At 45.4% G+C, this 18,693-nt stretch overlaps 1 protein-coding gene across 9 annotated transcripts in view; it reads right to left on the reverse strand.

Annotated features, from left to right (window-relative positions):
* Window positions 1–18,693, reverse strand: part of Rbpms (RNA binding protein, mRNA processing factor) — a 159,951-nt gene that overhangs the window by 38,472 nt on the left and 102,786 nt on the right. For all 9 annotated transcript variants that reach the window (XR_009374902.1, XR_009374901.1, XM_059244630.1 and 6 more), the window contains exon 5: window positions 15,658–15,808. Coding sequence is in view for 7 of the 9 variants with exons in the window: in XM_059244630.1 (XP_059100613.1) it covers window positions 15,658–15,808 (151 nt within the window). In the remaining 2 variants the exon portion in view is untranslated. The remainder of the gene's footprint in view (window positions 1–15,657; window positions 15,809–18,693) is intronic.

Below are 18,693 nucleotides of genomic sequence, written 5' to 3' on the forward strand. Positions count from 1 at the left end.
ACAACCTGCCTTGGTACAAGAAATCACTCTTCTGGGGAACCAGTCCCCAGATCTGGATTCTCAAGGGCTAGCACATGTAAGGAAGCACAGGTGTGTTTCTGAGGCCAGTGAGCACAAGTTCAGTGTCCAGATTTCGGTCTGATAACAGCAGAAACGTGCTTAGAATTAACTTTAACACGTATTTTACACACTAATATGTGCCAGACACTCCACAAAGCCCACTCTTTATCACAAAGGGAACTTAGAGGCTAGAATAAAGGATGGAAAGGCCACTAGGACCATGCACTCATTTGTAATCCCTCCACTTGGGAGGGCCAAGGCAGAACTGTGAATCTGGGACTAGCCTGCGCTACAGAAGACGCTGTTCCACAAGGAAACTGGCCACTTCAACACAGTATGACAGGGTTAGCTAAAGTAATAAACAGTTCCACAGCATCAAGGCCAGACGGTAGGACAGTTAAGTCCACGGGCGGAATCCCCTGAGGTCTACAAAGTAGTGACAGTAAGGGACCTCCAGAAGGACAAACAGCTAATCGTAAGGGAACTGAATGATGGCCAAGAAGTTAGGAGTCTAAGGAAGTCTGGAAGCAGAGAGAACATGGTAGACTCTCTGGTCTTTGTACACTTCTCTAGACAGCAGAGACCCACGCCTGGGAGTGAGGATCAGTGGTGTGCCCATCAGAGCCTGCATGCTGGGAAAACTCTACTTAGGGGAGATGCAGCTCACAGTCACTCCGTAAATCTCCATCTATTAAAAAATGGGTTTTCAGACCCTCGAGATGGCTCAGCTAGTACAAGGAGCTTTATGACCCAAGATCAATCCTTGGAAGACCCATGGCAGAAGGAGAGAACAAACTCTCCAAGCTGTCCTCTGATTTCTAAACACATGCCACAGCATGCACACGGATGTGCATACACAAATCAAAAGGATGTATTATTATTATGGTTGCTATTAATTTAGGACTAAAATCGATCAAACATTTTTTTAAACAATTCAACACACACACACATATATACACCCAAGTGGTGAGGAATTCTTTTACACACCTATAGGTATTCAGAAAAGAGGCCAAGGGAAGCCAGGGGCTAGCAGCTAGCCCCAGGATTATAGCAGAATGGTGTGTGTGTGTGTGTGTGTGTGTGTGTGTGTGTGTGTGTGTGTGTGTAGGGGGTGTGTGTGCACACACACAGCTTGAAGAGTGATGAGTAGCAGCCATGGAGGATGCTATGTCTGGCTGGACATCAGCCATCACCCATAAGCCTGGTAACAAGGACAACTAATTCAAATGTTTTTTGCCGCTAGGATTAACCTACCTCTTGTCCCCTCCAAGAGTTTCTGCTCATCTCATCTCATCTCATCTAAAACTCATAACTGGATCAGCTACAGACCCAGCCAAAGACAAAGGAACCAGTGGGAAAGGCAAATCTTGCTTCCCAAGCGAGAGTCTCGGGTGCTGGCTGGTCTGTACTGTGGCTCTAACTCTACGTCAGAGTAGAGGCTGAGACTCCAGGGACGTCTGCGTCTGTCTGGTGATCAGCAGCCCTGAGGATACCTGACCAGGGAGATGAGGAAAGACAGCGATTTCTAAACATTCCACAGGGTTGCTCCAGGTTCCTCATGGAGAAGGAAGAAGGGTCAGGGGGAAAAATGATTAGATGCTTTCCATTTCTTTTTTCAAAGAATCAATCTTTCCTGGCATTTGAAGCTGAAGGCTGTTAACTGCTAAATTTAACATCTCACAATTACTGGGTTATTTATTCAGTTAACACTTGTCAGAAGTCAAGTTAAATTGCTATTTTAGGGAAAGCGCTTAAGCAAGTTAAGAAATGTTTATTATATAATAAAATAATCTTTTAAATAACTTTTAATGACAGTTTATCAAACACATCTATACTAAATTTATCCAAAGGAGATCTCCATTGAAATAACAAAGTGCTAGGGAAAAATGGTCCGTGCTTAGGGAAGATGATGGACTAAACCTGGAGCACATGCCTATGTTCCTGGTGTTGGCACTTTTTATGGACAGAATTGCTAATTGTCTTTAAAAGGCGCAGTAGAAGGTGGACCCCGAAAGCAATTTTATTAGGAAAGGTGGAAACTGAGATTCTAGAGCTACAGATACAATCCAATGTAACTCTTGACAAATGCCCGTGAGTGGAGCAGAGACAGAAACAAGACTGTAGTGTATATCTGAGCTTCAGGTATGGCACTCGGTACCACGTGACCCGGGGTGAACCAAGGAGGCCATCATCTTACAAAACAATGGTCCGATGCTTTAATGTACTGCTGATAGCTACAGTTAAAAAAAAAAAGGCTTTATATAACACTGGTTGATAAATATACAATTCTTTAACCTCGAAACATTAAAATAAAGGACAAGTATATAACTAAATATAAGAAGGAAAGAGTAATAGTGTATCCTAACTGACCACAATCATCAGAGGTAGGTAGCTTAGTATTCAGCAGCTCCATTGACAGAATGCTCCTGGAAGTATCTAATCAGCATCCTTTGCTCACTGATTTATGCTTATTTTACATGGAAAGGCATCCCAACCCCAGGAACACTGCCCAGGCAGGCAGGGTTGCATGAATCCAGGATTGGCCTCCAACTCCTTATGTAGCTGAACCCTGTGATGCCCCTGCCTCCACCTCCCAAGTGCTAGTATTTCAGCTCAGTATGTTGGACTTCAAAGACATTCGTTTTTCAAGTTAAATTACAACCACCAAGACCCCTTTTTTACAGAAAGGGTCTCTCTCATGTGCTCCAGGCTGAACACAAAATGTAGCTGAGGATGACCTTGAACCCCAGGCCCCCATACCCCTACATCCAGAGGATTAGTGTTACAGATGTGTGGTGGTAGAGGCTATGGAGGCTTTGTATACGCCAGGCAAACACTCTACCAAGTGGGCTGCATCCCCAACCCTAAGTGTCTTTCTTTTTTCAAATGATCCCTGCAGGAGGTACTTCACTTTAATTCCACCAGAAGAAATTACTAGACATGTAGAATTATTTTCCATTACACTATTGCTGAGAAAGCCTGAAACGTGAGAAGAAAAAGGCCAATCATATACTTGCATTCCCAGTGTGCTGTGGCCGTTCTTAATTTAAAAACCTTAATTAAAACACTTCTTTTCCAAAGCTTTTCTAGGGGAAGCCACTGAGGTGTCCGCTTCTGTCGATAGAGGAACTGTTTTAGTCAGGTCTGTAGGCAATTCCGTACTCGACGTTCACGGGCACCCAGGAACATTAGTCCTGGGCCACACAAACCCTCTCATTCCTGTGGGTAAAACACATCCCCAAACCTGGTCTGGGCCACACAAACCCTCTCATTCCTGTGGGTAAAACATATCTCCAAACCTGGTCTGGGCCACACAAACCCTCTCATTCCTGTGGGTAAAACATATCTCCAAACCTGGCCTCGCTGAGGTAATGTTGCATCTCCTTCCATCAAAATGCCGCTCTTGCCCTGCCCTGGGGCATCAGAAAGAAGGCTGCTTTACAGGAAAGCACCCTGAGAACACGTGAGTCCAGGACACTCAAAGGTAGGAAAAAAGAAAGGCACGAAAGCCAAGGGTGGTGGCCCAGGCCTTTAATCTCAGCTCTCAGGGGACAGAGGCAGGTGGATCTCTGTGAGTCTGAGGCCAGCCTGGTCAACAAGGTGAGTTCCAGGACAGCCAGGGATACACAAGTGAGATCCTGTCTCAAACACTGAAAGAAAGAACGAAATTAAATGAGCAGATTTTCCCTACAAGGGTGAACACCTGTGGAGATAAAGTCACATCTGTCTCACACTGAAAACCCACCATAAAAGGGAATGGATTAATGCGGGTTGGGGGTGAGCTACCTGTAAACCTGCAGGATCAGGAAAGTCATGTTTCAGCTCCCAAGGAAGGAATGAGGGGGATAAAAGATCAGTAGACACGCCTTTCAGATGAAGTTGGTATGGTTGTATAGACTTATGATTCCAGAACGAGAGAGAGAGAGAGAGAGAGAGAGAGAGAGAGAGAGAGAGAGAGAGAACAAGAACCAATCCACTGGGGAAATAGCTCAGTCAAGTGAAGTGCTTGTCTTGAGAGCATGAGGTCCTGAGTTCGATCCCCACAGCCCATGTAAAAACACCAGCTAGCTAGCCTAGCCTAAACGGTGAGTCACAGGCTAAGAAGATTTCAATCGTTTCAAATGAGATGACAATGGCAGCCAAAGCTGTCCCGTGGCCTCCGCACACATGCACGCTCTAGTCCAGATACATCAAAACCAAAGCTGTCCCGTGGCCTCCGCACACATGCACGCTCTAGCCCCAGATACATCCAAACCAAAGCTGTCCCGTGGCCTCCGCACACATGCACGCTCTAGCCCTAGATACATCAAAACCAAAGCAGTCCCGTGGCCTCCACACACATGCACATTCTAGCCCCAGACACATCAAAACCAAAGCTGTCCCGTGGCCTCCGCACACATGCACGCTCTAGCCCCAGATACATCAAAACCAGGTTTCCTCCTTAAAAACCACCAATAGCCTCCATGCAGTGTGGGGCCTAAGCTCTTGGTGACATCCACTGCCTAGGGAAGGTTTTGGCCAACAATGTCCTTTCAGTGCATCGGCCTTTTCCTCAAAGGCACAAGGTGTGGGCTTTTTAATACACGTCTTCCTTTCCTACTAAATTCAGGCTTCCGGCAACACCTAAAAGATCCTGCTCTCCTCTTGGGGAGAGGGTGGAGGGACTCAGCATTCAGCTCACTCTATGCCACTTCGTGTGTCAAATAGAGAGGCTCTTGCCTCACACAGTGAGGGGTTAGCAATTACGGAAGGCTACATTGTGGTAGTAGCTAAATTAAACAACAGTGCTGTGGGATGTCTTTCTGTATGCTGTGAATACGTGTTGCCCTGATTGGTTGATAAATAAAGTTGCATTGGCCTATGGCAGGGCAGGATGAAGTCAGGCGGGAGAATCCAAGAGATAGGGGGAGGAGAAAGGAGAGGAAGGAGATACCAAGCCACCGCCAGGAGACGCAAGACGTCACATGGCCACTTAATAGATTAGTAAAAATTGGTTAAGTTAGAAGAGCTAGCTAGCAAGAAGCCTGTCTTAGGCTATGCAATTGGTTATTAATATTAAGCCTCTGAATGATGATTTTATGAGTGGCCATGGGACCAGAGGGGACCATGGGGCCTGGGCAGGACCAGAGAAACCTTCAGATTACACAACAGCTTAAAAAAACCATTCTTCTAGCCAAGTACTTACAACCTCCAGCTCCCAGTCTCTCCTCCAGCTCTAGAACAGATGAGGTCACAGCCTGGCCAATACATTCATTCTTGCTCTGTACAGTCCACAGAACAAAGGACCTACCTAACTAACCCATGCCTGGATCTCTGACCTACAGAATCTGGGATAATAAAAGATGTTTTAAGCAAAATGAAAATTGCGCAAAGGATTTAAAAGAAAAATAGGAGGGATACTTCGGCAGCACCCTGTCAGGGTGTGTTCCAGGACGGGGTAAAAATCTAAACCTTCTGTCTGGCATGCAGCATTCCTAGAGCCAGCTCGTAACTCGCCTGCTGTGGCCACTTCCTTTTGCTGAGTGCAGCTCTTCGGTGGAACCAGCTGATGGGCTTTGGGGACTCCTTCCTCCTGTTAAGTTTGGATCTGTGCATGGGCTTCTCCACTAGCCTGGCCAGCTTTTTGTACCCATTCCGCTTCCTGAGCTCTTCCCCATGCTCAGCTAACAGGTTGAAAGCATCTGAAGGTGCCCCAGATGCCCCTCTGCCATCCTGTCCACGGCCCTCAGCCTCACCGGATGTTACGTCTGTAAGGCCACTTTCAACCCTTGTCTGTGTCATGCTGACAGTCCTCACAGGCCTGTTTCCTCTAGGGTAACAGGCGAGCAGAACTTCTCTCCCCTTCCCTCAAATGTTGGCTAAACTCAAGTGAGACAATGGGGACAGGAATTCACTGTCGCTTCCTGTACAGGGATGTTAATGTTTGACAAACTTGATCTCTTTGACCTTCAAGAGGGTATTTCATTAAAGGACAGAAAGACACTCCTCCACCTCCCGCCACTAATTAAACTATTTTGTTGAAGCAGACACCCCTTGTGCCCTCTGTTAATATAGCTGAGCTCCTAGAGGGTAGCTCACTGCAGGATACAGAGTAGGAGACCCCAGACCTAGTTGGCAAGTGCATTCTACCCAAGGCTTTCCCACTCCCTGTACTCTCCCAGCAGACAACACATCTGTAGATCTTTCTGGAAAGAGGCTTGCTTACAGGGAATTCCTTGATTAGGTAGGAAACCCACAAGGCCTAAAATTGGGAATGAAAGTGATGATACCATCGCGGGAGTGGATAATCCCATTCAATCAGCTATCCCGAATGTTTATCTGCTGTTATTCATCCATCACACTAAAATACATTCTCCTGGAATAACATAATTTTCTGCATCTAACTTCCAAATATACAGACACTGTTAAATCAAACCAGCTACATTATGGTGAGGGAAGACACCAATGAATATGTGCTGAGGGATGTTCTGTATGGTGTGAATGGTTGATAAATAAAAAGCTGATTGGCCAGTAGCCGGGCAGGAAGTATAGGCAGGAGTAACAGACAAGGAGAATTCTGGGAAGTGGAAGGCTAAGTTAGGAGATGTCAGCCTGCCGTTCAGGGAGCAGCATGTAACGGCACACTGGTAAAGCCACAGAACATGTGGCAATATATAGATTAACAGAAATGGGCTGAGTTTAAATGTAAGAGCAGTGGTAGGCCTGAGCTAATGGCCAAGCAGTTTTAATTAATATAAGCTTCTGAGTGATTATTTTATAATCACTCAGGACCAGAGAAAACTTCAGCTACAAATATGAAGAAGTTATCTATACACATTTTAAAAGCTGTATTATGAGGCCTTCAAACCACCATGCTTTAAAAAGTTGAATGTCTAGGTTTCCTGAGATACTGGCCTTGGTAACAGCAATGGGAAGGTGGGGCAAACAGCATGGGCCATTCATTCCCTAGGAGTATCTTTGCGAACAGGTGATGGGCTCTACCTGGCACAGGCGTCCTTGCCTCAGAAAGGCAGAAGGCTTGCAGAGCCCCAGTCCCATCCAGTCCAGCTCTACTGCTGCCAAACTCCGGGGCTGGCCCACACAGATTCCCATGACCACACAACCAGGAACAAACGCTAACTTTACATGTTTACCAATGGTCTGTTTTTGTTTTGTTTTGTTTTAAATCTCATTTATTTTTAAGTGGGTGGCTTGCAAGAAAGTCTTGAGTAGCCCAGGATGACCTTGAAATTCCAAGCCTCCTGCCTTCACTTTCGTAATACTGGGATCCCAGATGTGCGCCACTGTGCTTGGCTTCCGGAGTGCTAGAGGGAGAACCTAGGGCTCAGGTCTGCTAGCCATCACTCATTTAGACCCCTCTCTACACCTCAGGCGGGTGCCAAGCTCTTCTAGAGGCAGAGGCTCCTAGGCTTAAATTTAGTAAGAGTAAAGATGTGTGTGTGTGTGTGGGGGGGGGGGGGGGAGACACGACACACATCAATGAAGACAAACAGGAGGGAAAAAAAAAAACCCACCAACAATTCCACGTAACATTGACTGATACCTGCTTTGCTAAATGTACTAAATAAAATTATTCAGTTAAAAAAAAAAGCTATTAATGTAAATAGAATATTTGGGGGAAGAGGGCAGGGCACCCCTCACATTCCAAAACAAGTAAGGCTTTAGTTCCACATTTTTGCAAATCTCTTTAGTGTTTAGTTTATTAAAAGACAACTAGAGCCTCACATCTGCTTCTAATTAAATCTATCTCAACACACTGTTTTGGTTCTAGTACATGAGAAAAATATGGCCTCAGAGCGTTGTCAACCCAACTAGACAAGCTTTAGACGCCCTTTCTGGGTACTCTCTGGTACTACAACAAAACTTGACAAAAAGACCAATTCTCTTTAAAATTAACTTTCTAAGTTAGTGAATGTAACAATGGGCTCTGATATACATTTTAATACATTTATTCCTCACTGTCCCCGCCTCTCTGTCCAATCCTCCCCCCCTTGAAGGTCCTCTCCCTCCCCTGTCTGAGACCTCTTCTGCTTGATGTCATAGATACAGTCAAATCCAGATTCCACAGAAGAGAAAGTGTTCTATGTGTCCTTCCTGCAGAGAAAACATTACCCCCTCTGCCTTCAGACCGGGCAAATAGTTCTGGAGGCTATGTTGCATTGTGGAATCTAAAATGTCAATGAACTTTCATATTCTGCTACATTAAAATCAACTGTTACTTCTAGAAGGACTTTCTTCCTCATCCATGATTTTGTAATAAATCATGTCATTGGAAAAATACTGGGTAAGCTATGTGGATCTTCCAAATGTTGACTCATTTCACTATGCAAAAAAAAATGCACTAATTTCACAGCTATGAGTTGGGAAGCTATAACTCACGGTAGTAGAAAAGCTTTCTCAACTAAATTTTCAATTAATTAAAATTTCTAATTAAAGCTTTAATTTTATTGGTCGTCATTTTCCTTAAAATGACAAGCTTATTGTGCACATTTGTGAGAAAGCCTGTCTGCCTAATCTTTATGTCTGAAGAGCCACAGTTTATCAGTATCCAATAATAAGGATGTAAAAAGAGCAGCAGCCACTTCAACTTACGACTACGGAAGTGTGTTTTATTTTCACACATACATGGATGCACGCACATGTATACATGTGCGATTCACTGGTGCACTTGCAATTAAGATGGATGACCGTGTGCATTTGTTTTTGTAGTTCTGGGGACCCAACCACGGGTCTCATGGACTCTGGCCACGTGAGCTTAATTACTAGCTCAGCTGAAAATGCTATTTCAAGGTCATTATTAGATAAAACTTTATCTTTTAATAGTAAAGAATATAGTTTTAACTAGCAAATGTCAGTGACACTGTCCTTATATAAAAAGGCCAATCAACTGGGCATGGTGGCACTCACTTTTAATTCCAGCACTTGGTAGGCAGAGGCAGGTGGGTCTCTGAGTTTATGGCCAGCCTGGTCTACAGAGTGAGTTTCAAGACAACAATGGCTATAGAGAGAAATCCTGTCTTGAAAAACGAATAAACGAATGAATGGATGAATGAATGAATGAATGAGCCAGAATTATGTCGGCCACTGTACAGTGAGGAAGGGAAACTATTCTCATGAGGATATTTAGGGTTTAGGGATACAGCCCAGGGTGCCAGCAGGGTGAAGGACAGGGAGGGCTGGGGCCGGGAGGAAACAGTATAGACTTCATGACTACCTGGGAACGGGTCAGAGACCACCTAAGGGTGGAGGACCACACTGAGAACCGCCATACTGAACAGGCAGCAGCTGCTATTTATCTGAGGACCACAAGGGTGGGAGGCAACAAGAAACAGGAATTTTCAACAGTGGTTAGCAACAGAGACCTGACAGGCAATTGAGGCAAGACACTTGGACCTCAAGAGTGGAGACACAGACTCGGAAGGTCAAGGCCGGCCCAAGTTACAGGAGACCATGCCACAAACGTAATTAAATAAAGGCTACCTGCTTCTCCTGGATGACTCCTGTATACTTAATGCTTACATAAATACTTACATCAGCTGAGTTTACAAAGCACAGGTGGGGAGAATTATCTGGGTGACAAATAAATTCTATGTATTTTTTTAAAAGATGGCCTAGAGTTTTTAAAGATGAGATTTAAAAGATGAGATTTTAGTGCCGATTTTAAGCATTGCAATTAGGAGAAAGAAAGGTGTTTGGGAAGTAAGACGTAGCCCAGGATGTGGGTGTGGATTTCTGTCCACCAGAGCTACTGAAACCCTGACTCCTGCGATTAAGTTCACTCTGATGATGAAACAGGTACTAAACTTGGCTTAATCTCTTGGGGGTTGAAGGTAGAATGATCAGGAATTCAAGGTCAGCTGTGTAACAACTCAATTTCTATTTTAAATACCCTGTGTCTGCAGTTAGACACAGTATCACCAACACTGACCGTCTCATGCTATTTTAATGTTATCATTAAATTGTTAAAATCATAAACATCACCCTAAGGTGCACGTCGGTTTGAAGACAGGAGCGGGGTGGAGGTAGACAGTCAATGTTGTGCTAGACTGGATCTGGAATGTCCCCCGGAGGGCATTTTACAGGCTTACTGTACGGAGTGGAAACTTTTAGGGTGACCTAATGAGGTCTCCGGGTCACAGGGAGCACGCCCTTTCTTTCTTTGCCTCTCGGTGATAAACTGAGTGTTTTGCTTGGCCACATGCTGAAGCCATGAAGAGCATGGGCCGTAGGCAAAGGGCCCGAACCAATCACGGACTCAAAATCATGAGCCAAAATAAACCTCTTCCCTTTCTAAGTCAACTTCCCTCAGGTATTTCACCACAGCGAGAGAAAATGACCAACACAGAATGACTCAGTTAGAGATGGCTCCTCTTTAGAAGGATTTGTCGCTGTGGGCTGGTCTGGCTCTCCTTGCCTTCCGGGACTTCGGTACCTGGTGTATCTAGAGTACCAAATGTGTGGCCTCTTGGGAATACACCTCCTGGAGGAGGTCCTTTGGGGTGTCTATCACTGTCATGTTCCCAAGTCTGCAATGGCCTATGCTGTGTTACTGCTCTGAAGAGAGCATCACAGAGCTGCATTATGGTCATTTGGCGCTACCGGCAGGGAGGATTGCCGCCCCACCCTGCAACTTACTTCACAGTTCCAAACTTGCACAAAATCTCTTCAGATGTAAAGCTTGGACAGTGTTAAGTGGGACTCTCCAGGGGTGGGGCAGGCAGATAAAGAAGGGTCTGATTTTTCTAAGGGTTATGCTCTGCCATCAATGTAATTACATGCATGCTTTGGAGGGTGAAAGGGCAAAGGGGAGTTAAAGGAACAGGGCAAAGGTTGTTGTTTAATTCCTTGGGTTACTGATGATTCCCAAATACAACTGCACATTACTCACCCAAGGTGTGTCTAAAAATTCAGAGGTAACGGCCAGGGGAGACAGCTTGGTCAGTAAAGCGCTTAGCCCATGGGCAAAAGGACCTGGGTTCAATTTCTAGCATCTACACAGGAAGTCAGGCTTGGTGCACCATGCTGTAATCCATGGGGAAGTAGAGTCAGAAGGATTGGAAAGCTGTAGGTCCCATTGAAAGATGTGTGTGTGTTTATGTGTGTGTTTGTGTGTGCGCGTGCGTGCGTGCACCCATGGTGGTGAATACCAGTTACCTCAGCACTTGGGAGATGGAGGTCAAGGTCATCTTTAGGCATTTACTGGGGTAAAGGCCAACCTGTCGTTGTATTAAAAAAAAAAATGGACAAGGAGATCTGTTTAGTCTAAGCAAAGGCCCTAAGTAGGTGTTGGCTGCCTCTGCCTTTAGGTATAATATATGGTGAAATACAAGATATGCTGCAAACAGTCTAAACTCAAAAGCATTTATTCAGTTAAATTCCACGTGCACAATGATAAACACGACTGAAGTATACTTTTTTTTTTTCCCCCAAGACAGGGTTTCTCTGTGTAGCTTTGCGCCTTTCCTGGAACTCACTTGGTAGCCCAGGCTGGCCTCGAACTCACAGAGATCCGCCTGACTCTGCCTCCCGAGTGCTGGGATTAAAGGCGTGCGCCACCACCGCCCGGCTGAAGTATACTTCTTAAATATGTGCACTTCAGTGTATCCCAAAAAGATTATATCCTGGGGGGGGGGGTGGAGCGGGGAGGCTGCTAAATGGCTCAGCAGTTAGAACGAGCACTTGCTCTTCCAGAACCTGAGTTCGGTTCCCGGCACTCACAACAAGCGGCTCACAAACCACTTTAGCTCAAGGGGATCTGAGACCCTCCGCTGGCTTCCACAGCCATGTGCACACACGTGGCACACAAACAGACACGCATTTAAAGACTGCACATTTTTTTTATAGACCTTCACTCTGTGTCTCCTTCCACGTTTGCTGGCAGAAAGCAATTACGATCGCATTTAAAAACATAAAAAGCAAATCCACAACATGTTCAAACATTCCAGGTACACTTCTAGTTGATCGACGTGGAGGGTACAAAGGCAGACAACTACAGGAGCCCTAACTGTGAGGAGCAAAAGGTACGTTTTTATGCACACATATCAATGTGATTACATATGGCTGGGTCTGGTGGGACAGGACCACAGTCCCAGATACTCAGGAGCCGAGGCAATCCTTTCAAGTTCAAGGGCATGACGAATTATATAATAAGGGCTATGAGGAATACTAACTTCAAACTAATTTTTTTGTTTTGTTTTGTTTTTTGTTTTTCAAGACAGGGTTTCTCTGTGTAACTGCTCTAGCTGTCCTGGAACTCGATCTGTAGACCGGGCTGGCCTCAAACTCACAGAGACCTGCCTGCCTCTACCTCTCAAGTGCTGGGATTAAAGGTGTGCTCAAACTAATGATCTTATTAGTGAAAATATAGTTAATCTGAGCACAGAGACACACACCTATAAATGGCACTGAGAGGCAGACAATCAGGAGAATGTCCTCAAGTTCAAAGCCAGCTTAATCTATCCCAAAGCTTCAGGCTAAGGCTACACAGAGAGACTTTAGTTAGGAAGACATACTACTTTCCTGGAATTATACCATTTACTCTTTCTCCTAAACCTACAAGGAAGGGCAATTGGCTGTAGCCACACAATACTGATACCCATCTACTAACGGGAAAGAACATCAACCCAAATGCTCTATAAAAATAAAACTGGATTACATCTTGCATTCACCTGCTACCCAACACACATTTATGCCTTCCTAATCCTGACGTGGGTGATCCCGTGATACGGCTTTATTAGCTCTTAGAACCATCATGTGACTAAAACCTAACTTTCTTCTTATAGTTGAGAGGACAGGAGCACAGAAAGATTAAACGCCTTTGTGAGGGTCACTAGACTTGACAACAGCGGTCAGAACCAGAACTGACAGATACCTCGGGATGTACAGCCAAGGCCACCACCACCCTCACACTCTGCAGACCTGGTTCCTCGCTCTTTCCCCCAGCACGAATGAAGCATGCATGATTAGCACACACAGCAGTCGGGTGCCATCTAAGTTAAGCGATAGCACCTCTCTCATGTCCTTCACAATGGGGCCAAGATTTCCTAACCACCGAGACTGCCTCCAACTTCTTGGACTGACCACTCTCTGTTGGGCAGGGACCACAGCTTCCTTCTTTCCCAGGATGGAGTACACTGGGTCCCCATTTCAGTTCAACAGGTAGTGATTGAGAACTGAGTGCAAGGAAATGTGTGCTGTATCATCCAATCAGAGAACATGTTTCCTTTAGGGATGACAAAGAACACTTTCCAGGCTCATCATGTGAGAGCGCTGACAAAAAGCAGCATTCACGTCCCTCTGGGCTTTTCCCACCTCCCGATTCTCAGCCCACTGCATCTCCACCTGACAGGGAGTTAAAGGGATCAACGCTGTACGGTGTAACTGGACCCACCCGTCCATATCCACTCAGGCACTGCTAGTCTGTGATGTGGTTCTCAGAAAACGGTGACAGTGGAGGACATGGAAAATGACTGTTCCCAGAGGGACGTTAGCGGATGACAAGGTCAGCTGAGTTACAGTGGAGGGCTGTTTGTCAGGGCCTCTGTCGTAAAAGGGAGCTATATAAAGAGAAAGCACGCTAACTTTAATTTTCCCAGGAAAACACTATTATCTGATTTTTCAAAAAATAGCCTTTTGGTTGATTTAGGGGGATAGGGTTGCCTTTTTTTTTTTTGGTGAGGGAGGGGGGCTGAAACCCACTATATAGCTTAGGCTGGCCCCAAACTTGTGGCAATTCTCCTGCCTCATCTCACCAGCACCCCCACACTGCCCCGGCCCTGTGCTGGGAATTACAGGTGTGAGGTACCACACCCAGCTTCCAGCCTGTGTTGCCAGGAGCAGCCCCAGCAGTTTTGATTGTGCCGTGGAGATTATCTGATCACTTAAGAGTTCTGTTGTATTCGAATGGAAAGGAAATGTGTAGTGTGGCCAGACAGCCGAGCTCTGCTGACATGCGCTCCTGTAACTTCAGGGCCCGGAGGATGGCTAGTGTGCTCTCCCCCCACCCACCACCTACCCCGCCCCCGCAGCTTCTCACCAGCCTTGGTGAGCAGGCTATCTATCTGGTCCCTAGCCACCGGCTCCATAGGTCTGAGTTCTAAGTAGACATGAAAGGCTGAAGCTTGGTTTGTCACTAGGGTGACACTTCCTGTTTGAATGAATTATCTCAAGTGACGCTGAGATCCAAGGCAGGCATATTTCTTTTGCACACAAAAAACCAAGGCACTCTAAAAGTATTCTTTGTAAATGCCCTATGGAAGAAACTTCCAGACACAAAGATGGATGTCAATGTTTCCAGAATTCAGACAGCAAAATTCAAATTTTCAACTAACTCATTCACCTAATTAACTAACTAACTAACTAACTGTGTCACAAAGCACTGGTCTAAACGGTCAAGATGAGTATGTGAGATGTCCTCACAGCCTTCTGTAATGCAACTATTCTATGGAGATGAAGTTCTATTTACATTTCTTGCCTAAATATTCAAGTTACTTAGGATATGAAAAAGTAAAATAATTTTTCCCCCTGTTATGACTTTCTTTTCTGGTTCCATAAAAGACTTTGTGTTTGGCCGTGGGAGGGGATGAATCCGTTATCTACTGTTTCCATGGCCAACACCAGCTTTCTCAAGCTCACGGGGCTCCAAGTAATTAGCATCCAGGAGGATCTGATTGATTGTGATGTGCACATGGCACAGGCGAGCAGAGCCCACGTGCCTTTTCACGGCACTGAGAAGGGCATCTCCAGGGAAGTAGGCAAGGGGATCAGAACTGCGTGCTTTGGAAAGATCAAGAACCACGAGACAGAACATTCCAGATGACTGTGCGTAACCTGGACTTCTCGGAGTGCCCTGCCATGCTAATCATGTATGGCTCTGTAATGAAAGGAAAGATTAAAAGTCCATCTCATGCCTCACTTCTGCCACGGACGGAGCTTCAGAAAGAAAATGAAGTCAGCCTTTTTAAGTTATTCACTCGAAGGCAGAAGTCACAGTTAAAGGCATAAGCTCGTTCATGTGGGGTAAAAATCTTGCTCAACAATTAGCCAGTGTCCTTACATAAATAATTCAAAACAGGAAACCTAAATTTCTCTAAAACTCTACTGATCTCAGAGTGCTAAGCTCTGACTGCTCCGGATCTACAAATTTTCTCTGTGTTCATTACTCTCCTGAAGGTCTCAAAACAGGACGGCTTGCTCCCGCACATCTGCTTCTTTTACTTTTAATATTTTTCTGAAGCCAAAGAACTGATGTCCTTCAGCAGAGTAAAGCGAACGCCGAGAACCAGCTGCTCTTCCCAAGGATGGGGACAGGGAGGGCAGTAGGGACAACACTCGCAGTGGCCAATGGCATGTCAAGGAAACCCAGAAAAGGAAAGTCTATCTGGAAGGCGCAGTTCTGTTCAAGCTGAACCATTTTTAACAATGGCCAATCATCAACAGTGTCGTCCTCAGAACTTAGGTAGAAGAACAGGCTGTTTCGTCACCAGAATGAAAAATGAGAACCGCTAGCTTGCCATCCCACAGTGTTATCTCACGAGCAGCTCGCAACCATTCTTTGCCGGTGTTGTGGTTTCCAAAATGAAAAGTAGATCAACTTACATGGCTCTCTGGCAATGAACTGAGGTACAGTGTTGGGCAAAGGAGTACTGGGGTTTGGAGTCCCTACGAGTTTGTTCTTGGCCATCTTCGTGTTCGCCTTAGCAAATTCTAGTCGTAGTGTCTGCGGGATTTCAGGATCGAAGCGGATGCCCTTTGGGAAAAAGAACAAATGGAAGATGTAAACCAGCATGGTAACAAAATCAACACACATGTAAACCCTGGCCTATCGGGGAACAAGGTCAGCAAAGGCTCTCTCCTATTTACACAGAACATGGAAATCACACAGTACGGCGTGGCCAGAAAGCCAGGTCAACTTAGTTCTCGCCACCGGAATCTTCAGTTACATGGATGTGCAAACATCCCTGTTCTTCCTGGACACTGTCCAGTCCGCCCTTTAAAATGCAGACCAGCAAATTCATAACACAGCTTAAAAACTTTGACTGGTGGCTGCTACTGGGACCGGAAAATATGGCTTCCACCCAGAGAAGGACATGCTGGGCAGCAGTGGAGTCTGACACCTGAAATCCTGAGCGGGCTGCACTCTGCATGACACTGTAAACAATCAAATTCTTCAGTGCTTTTAGTGTCCTTACCTATAAATAGGGAGAAAGAACTCTGTCTCCAGTTGAGTTTTACAAAGGTAATACAAGTCTCTGCATACTCAGAACCCAGGAATTAGACAGCTGTAGTATTTTAAATGTAACTATGATCATTTAATCCCGGTTACTGCATGAATACGCTAGGCTTCAAAAGTGGTGAAATCCTGATTTCTTTTATGGTTGGTTTACAAGGTATGAGGAAACAAAAGACTCCCCATCATTGCATTGCAGTTGACCTTTTACAAAAAAAAAAAACAACCATGTTTCAGCCCGAGCGAGGTGGCGCTCTCCTTTAATCCCAGCACTCAGGAGGCAGAGGCAGGTAATCTCTGAGCTCGAGGCCAGCCTGGGCTACAGAGTGAGTTCCAGGACAACCAGGGCTACATACACAGAGAAACCCTATCCTGAAAAAGCAACAATAAAAATCATGTTTCACTAAAGCAGATTCCAGGCACTCTAAACTACAAGATTTACGTCAAGTAGATTTCAGGACCTTCTCAGTCAAGTATGTCTCCATTACCAAGCAACACTAAGAGTCTAATGAAAACCATTCAAGGCCAGGAATTCTAGACACGACCATCTGTGTCAAAAAGGCACCCCTGATTCAGACCCCACGTTTGTCTCAGTCCTAAAAATGGAGTATGCCAGGAACACAAGCTTTTCATTTCCATGGGCCTGATGGTCTTCCACATCCCTTCTTTTCTTTTAATATCTCATCTCTGGAGAACTCCATCTATGAGTACTACACACACACACACACACACACACACACACACACACACACACACACACAATCATCCCCTGAACCACTTTCCACCTTCCTTCTCTGTGAGGAAAGTTAGGGTGTTTCTATAAGAAATTAGTAAGAATCTCTGTAGACAAGAATGAGGGACTCTGAACTTCGTTCACAGGTTCAGTTCCAAAGACACAAGGAACAGTGGCTGATAGGAACAGGAATGAGGAACAGGCAGCCTCAGGCAAACAACAGGGTCCCGGTCCAGAGATGCCCCGGAGGGAGAAGAACTTCTTCCTGACTTAGTTATTTTGGGGAAGAAAACCATTAAGGCTAGAACATAGGGAGAGGCAGGGAGGATTGCAGTTGTATTGCTCTAACCAATGAAAGAGAAAAAGGGCAGTATCAGTTTTGTGAAGTAACAAAACAAAACAAAACCACAAACCAAAGTTAACTTCGGGGTCCTGACTTAGGAAAACCTCTGTATTGTATTACCAGAACACACGTAAGGAAACAAATCTGAAGCTGCATTTGCCTCCATCCCACCAACCTACAACCGAGACACACTTTATCCGATCAGACCTATTATCACCGGTTCACATCAGCAATCTTAGCACCTGGGGGGAAGCTGAGGCTAGAGGATTATTAGCATGAGTTCAAGGATAGCCTGGGCTACAGAGTGAGATCCTATCTTTAAGGCAAATAAAAACAAAACCACAAAACAGGCCAGGCAGCAGTGGTGGCTCACGCCTTTAATCCCATCACTCAGGAGGCAGAGGCAGGCCGATCTCTGTGAGTTCGAGGCCAGCCTGGTCTACAGAGTGAGTTCCAGGAGAGGCTCCAAAGCTACACAGAGAAACCCTGTCTCGAAAAAACAAACAAACAAACAAAAAACAAAACAAAACAAAAAACAGTACAGTTACCCTCACAACAAATTCCATATTCCCAGATATGGACTCAAGAAGTGTCTTTGCTGAGAGGCAACTGTGTTCCTCTGGAGGCCTTGCACATTCACACCAAAGCATGGCAGACATGCAGCAGCTGCTGCACCACCACCACCACCACCACCACCACCACCACCACCACCACCACCACACTTCAGGGAGTCCTCTCCAACACTAAACTCCTCCAACCTTTTTTGGAAGCATCTTTTTTAATCCCAAGCCTACAACAACCTGAAGGCCTGGTAACAAAGCCTCGTGGGTCCTGTCAACAGTCCGCTGGAGCATTTAACCTTAGATCACGGGGATGAACATCTGAATTCTATGATTTAGCTCACTTACTCGTGTTCTACAATTCACCAAGACCATCAACGTGCTTGCTTCTTGCACAACCAACCTGAAACATGCTGGACCGAGTCTCCCTGCTCCCTGCTCCCTTCTCATACCCCTCTCTTGTTTGAGCTAAAATAACATCAACATCATGTTCCAAATCAAAGTTCCAGCATCTTATTAACAAAAACAAAACAAAGCAAAAAAGCTCAGAAGTTAAAATGACCTAATTTGTTTGGCAGCTTATTGGGAGACCAGAGGCTCAGAATACAAGCCACATTCCGCCAGCATCTTTAGCAGCAATACCATATTTGGTAATCAATATCCTGCTCCACTAGGTTTCTATCCATAGGGATTAGCCAAGTCCCAAACATTTTAAATGGTACAGGATGATGCGCTGGGGGAGGGGAAAAAGAAGATAGACTATGCCATG

This window comes from Peromyscus eremicus, chromosome 17 (genome assembly GCF_949786415.1).
Source record: "Peromyscus eremicus chromosome 17, PerEre_H2_v1, whole genome shotgun sequence".
Classification (NCBI taxonomy): Eukaryota; Metazoa; Chordata; class Mammalia; order Rodentia; family Cricetidae; genus Peromyscus; species Peromyscus eremicus.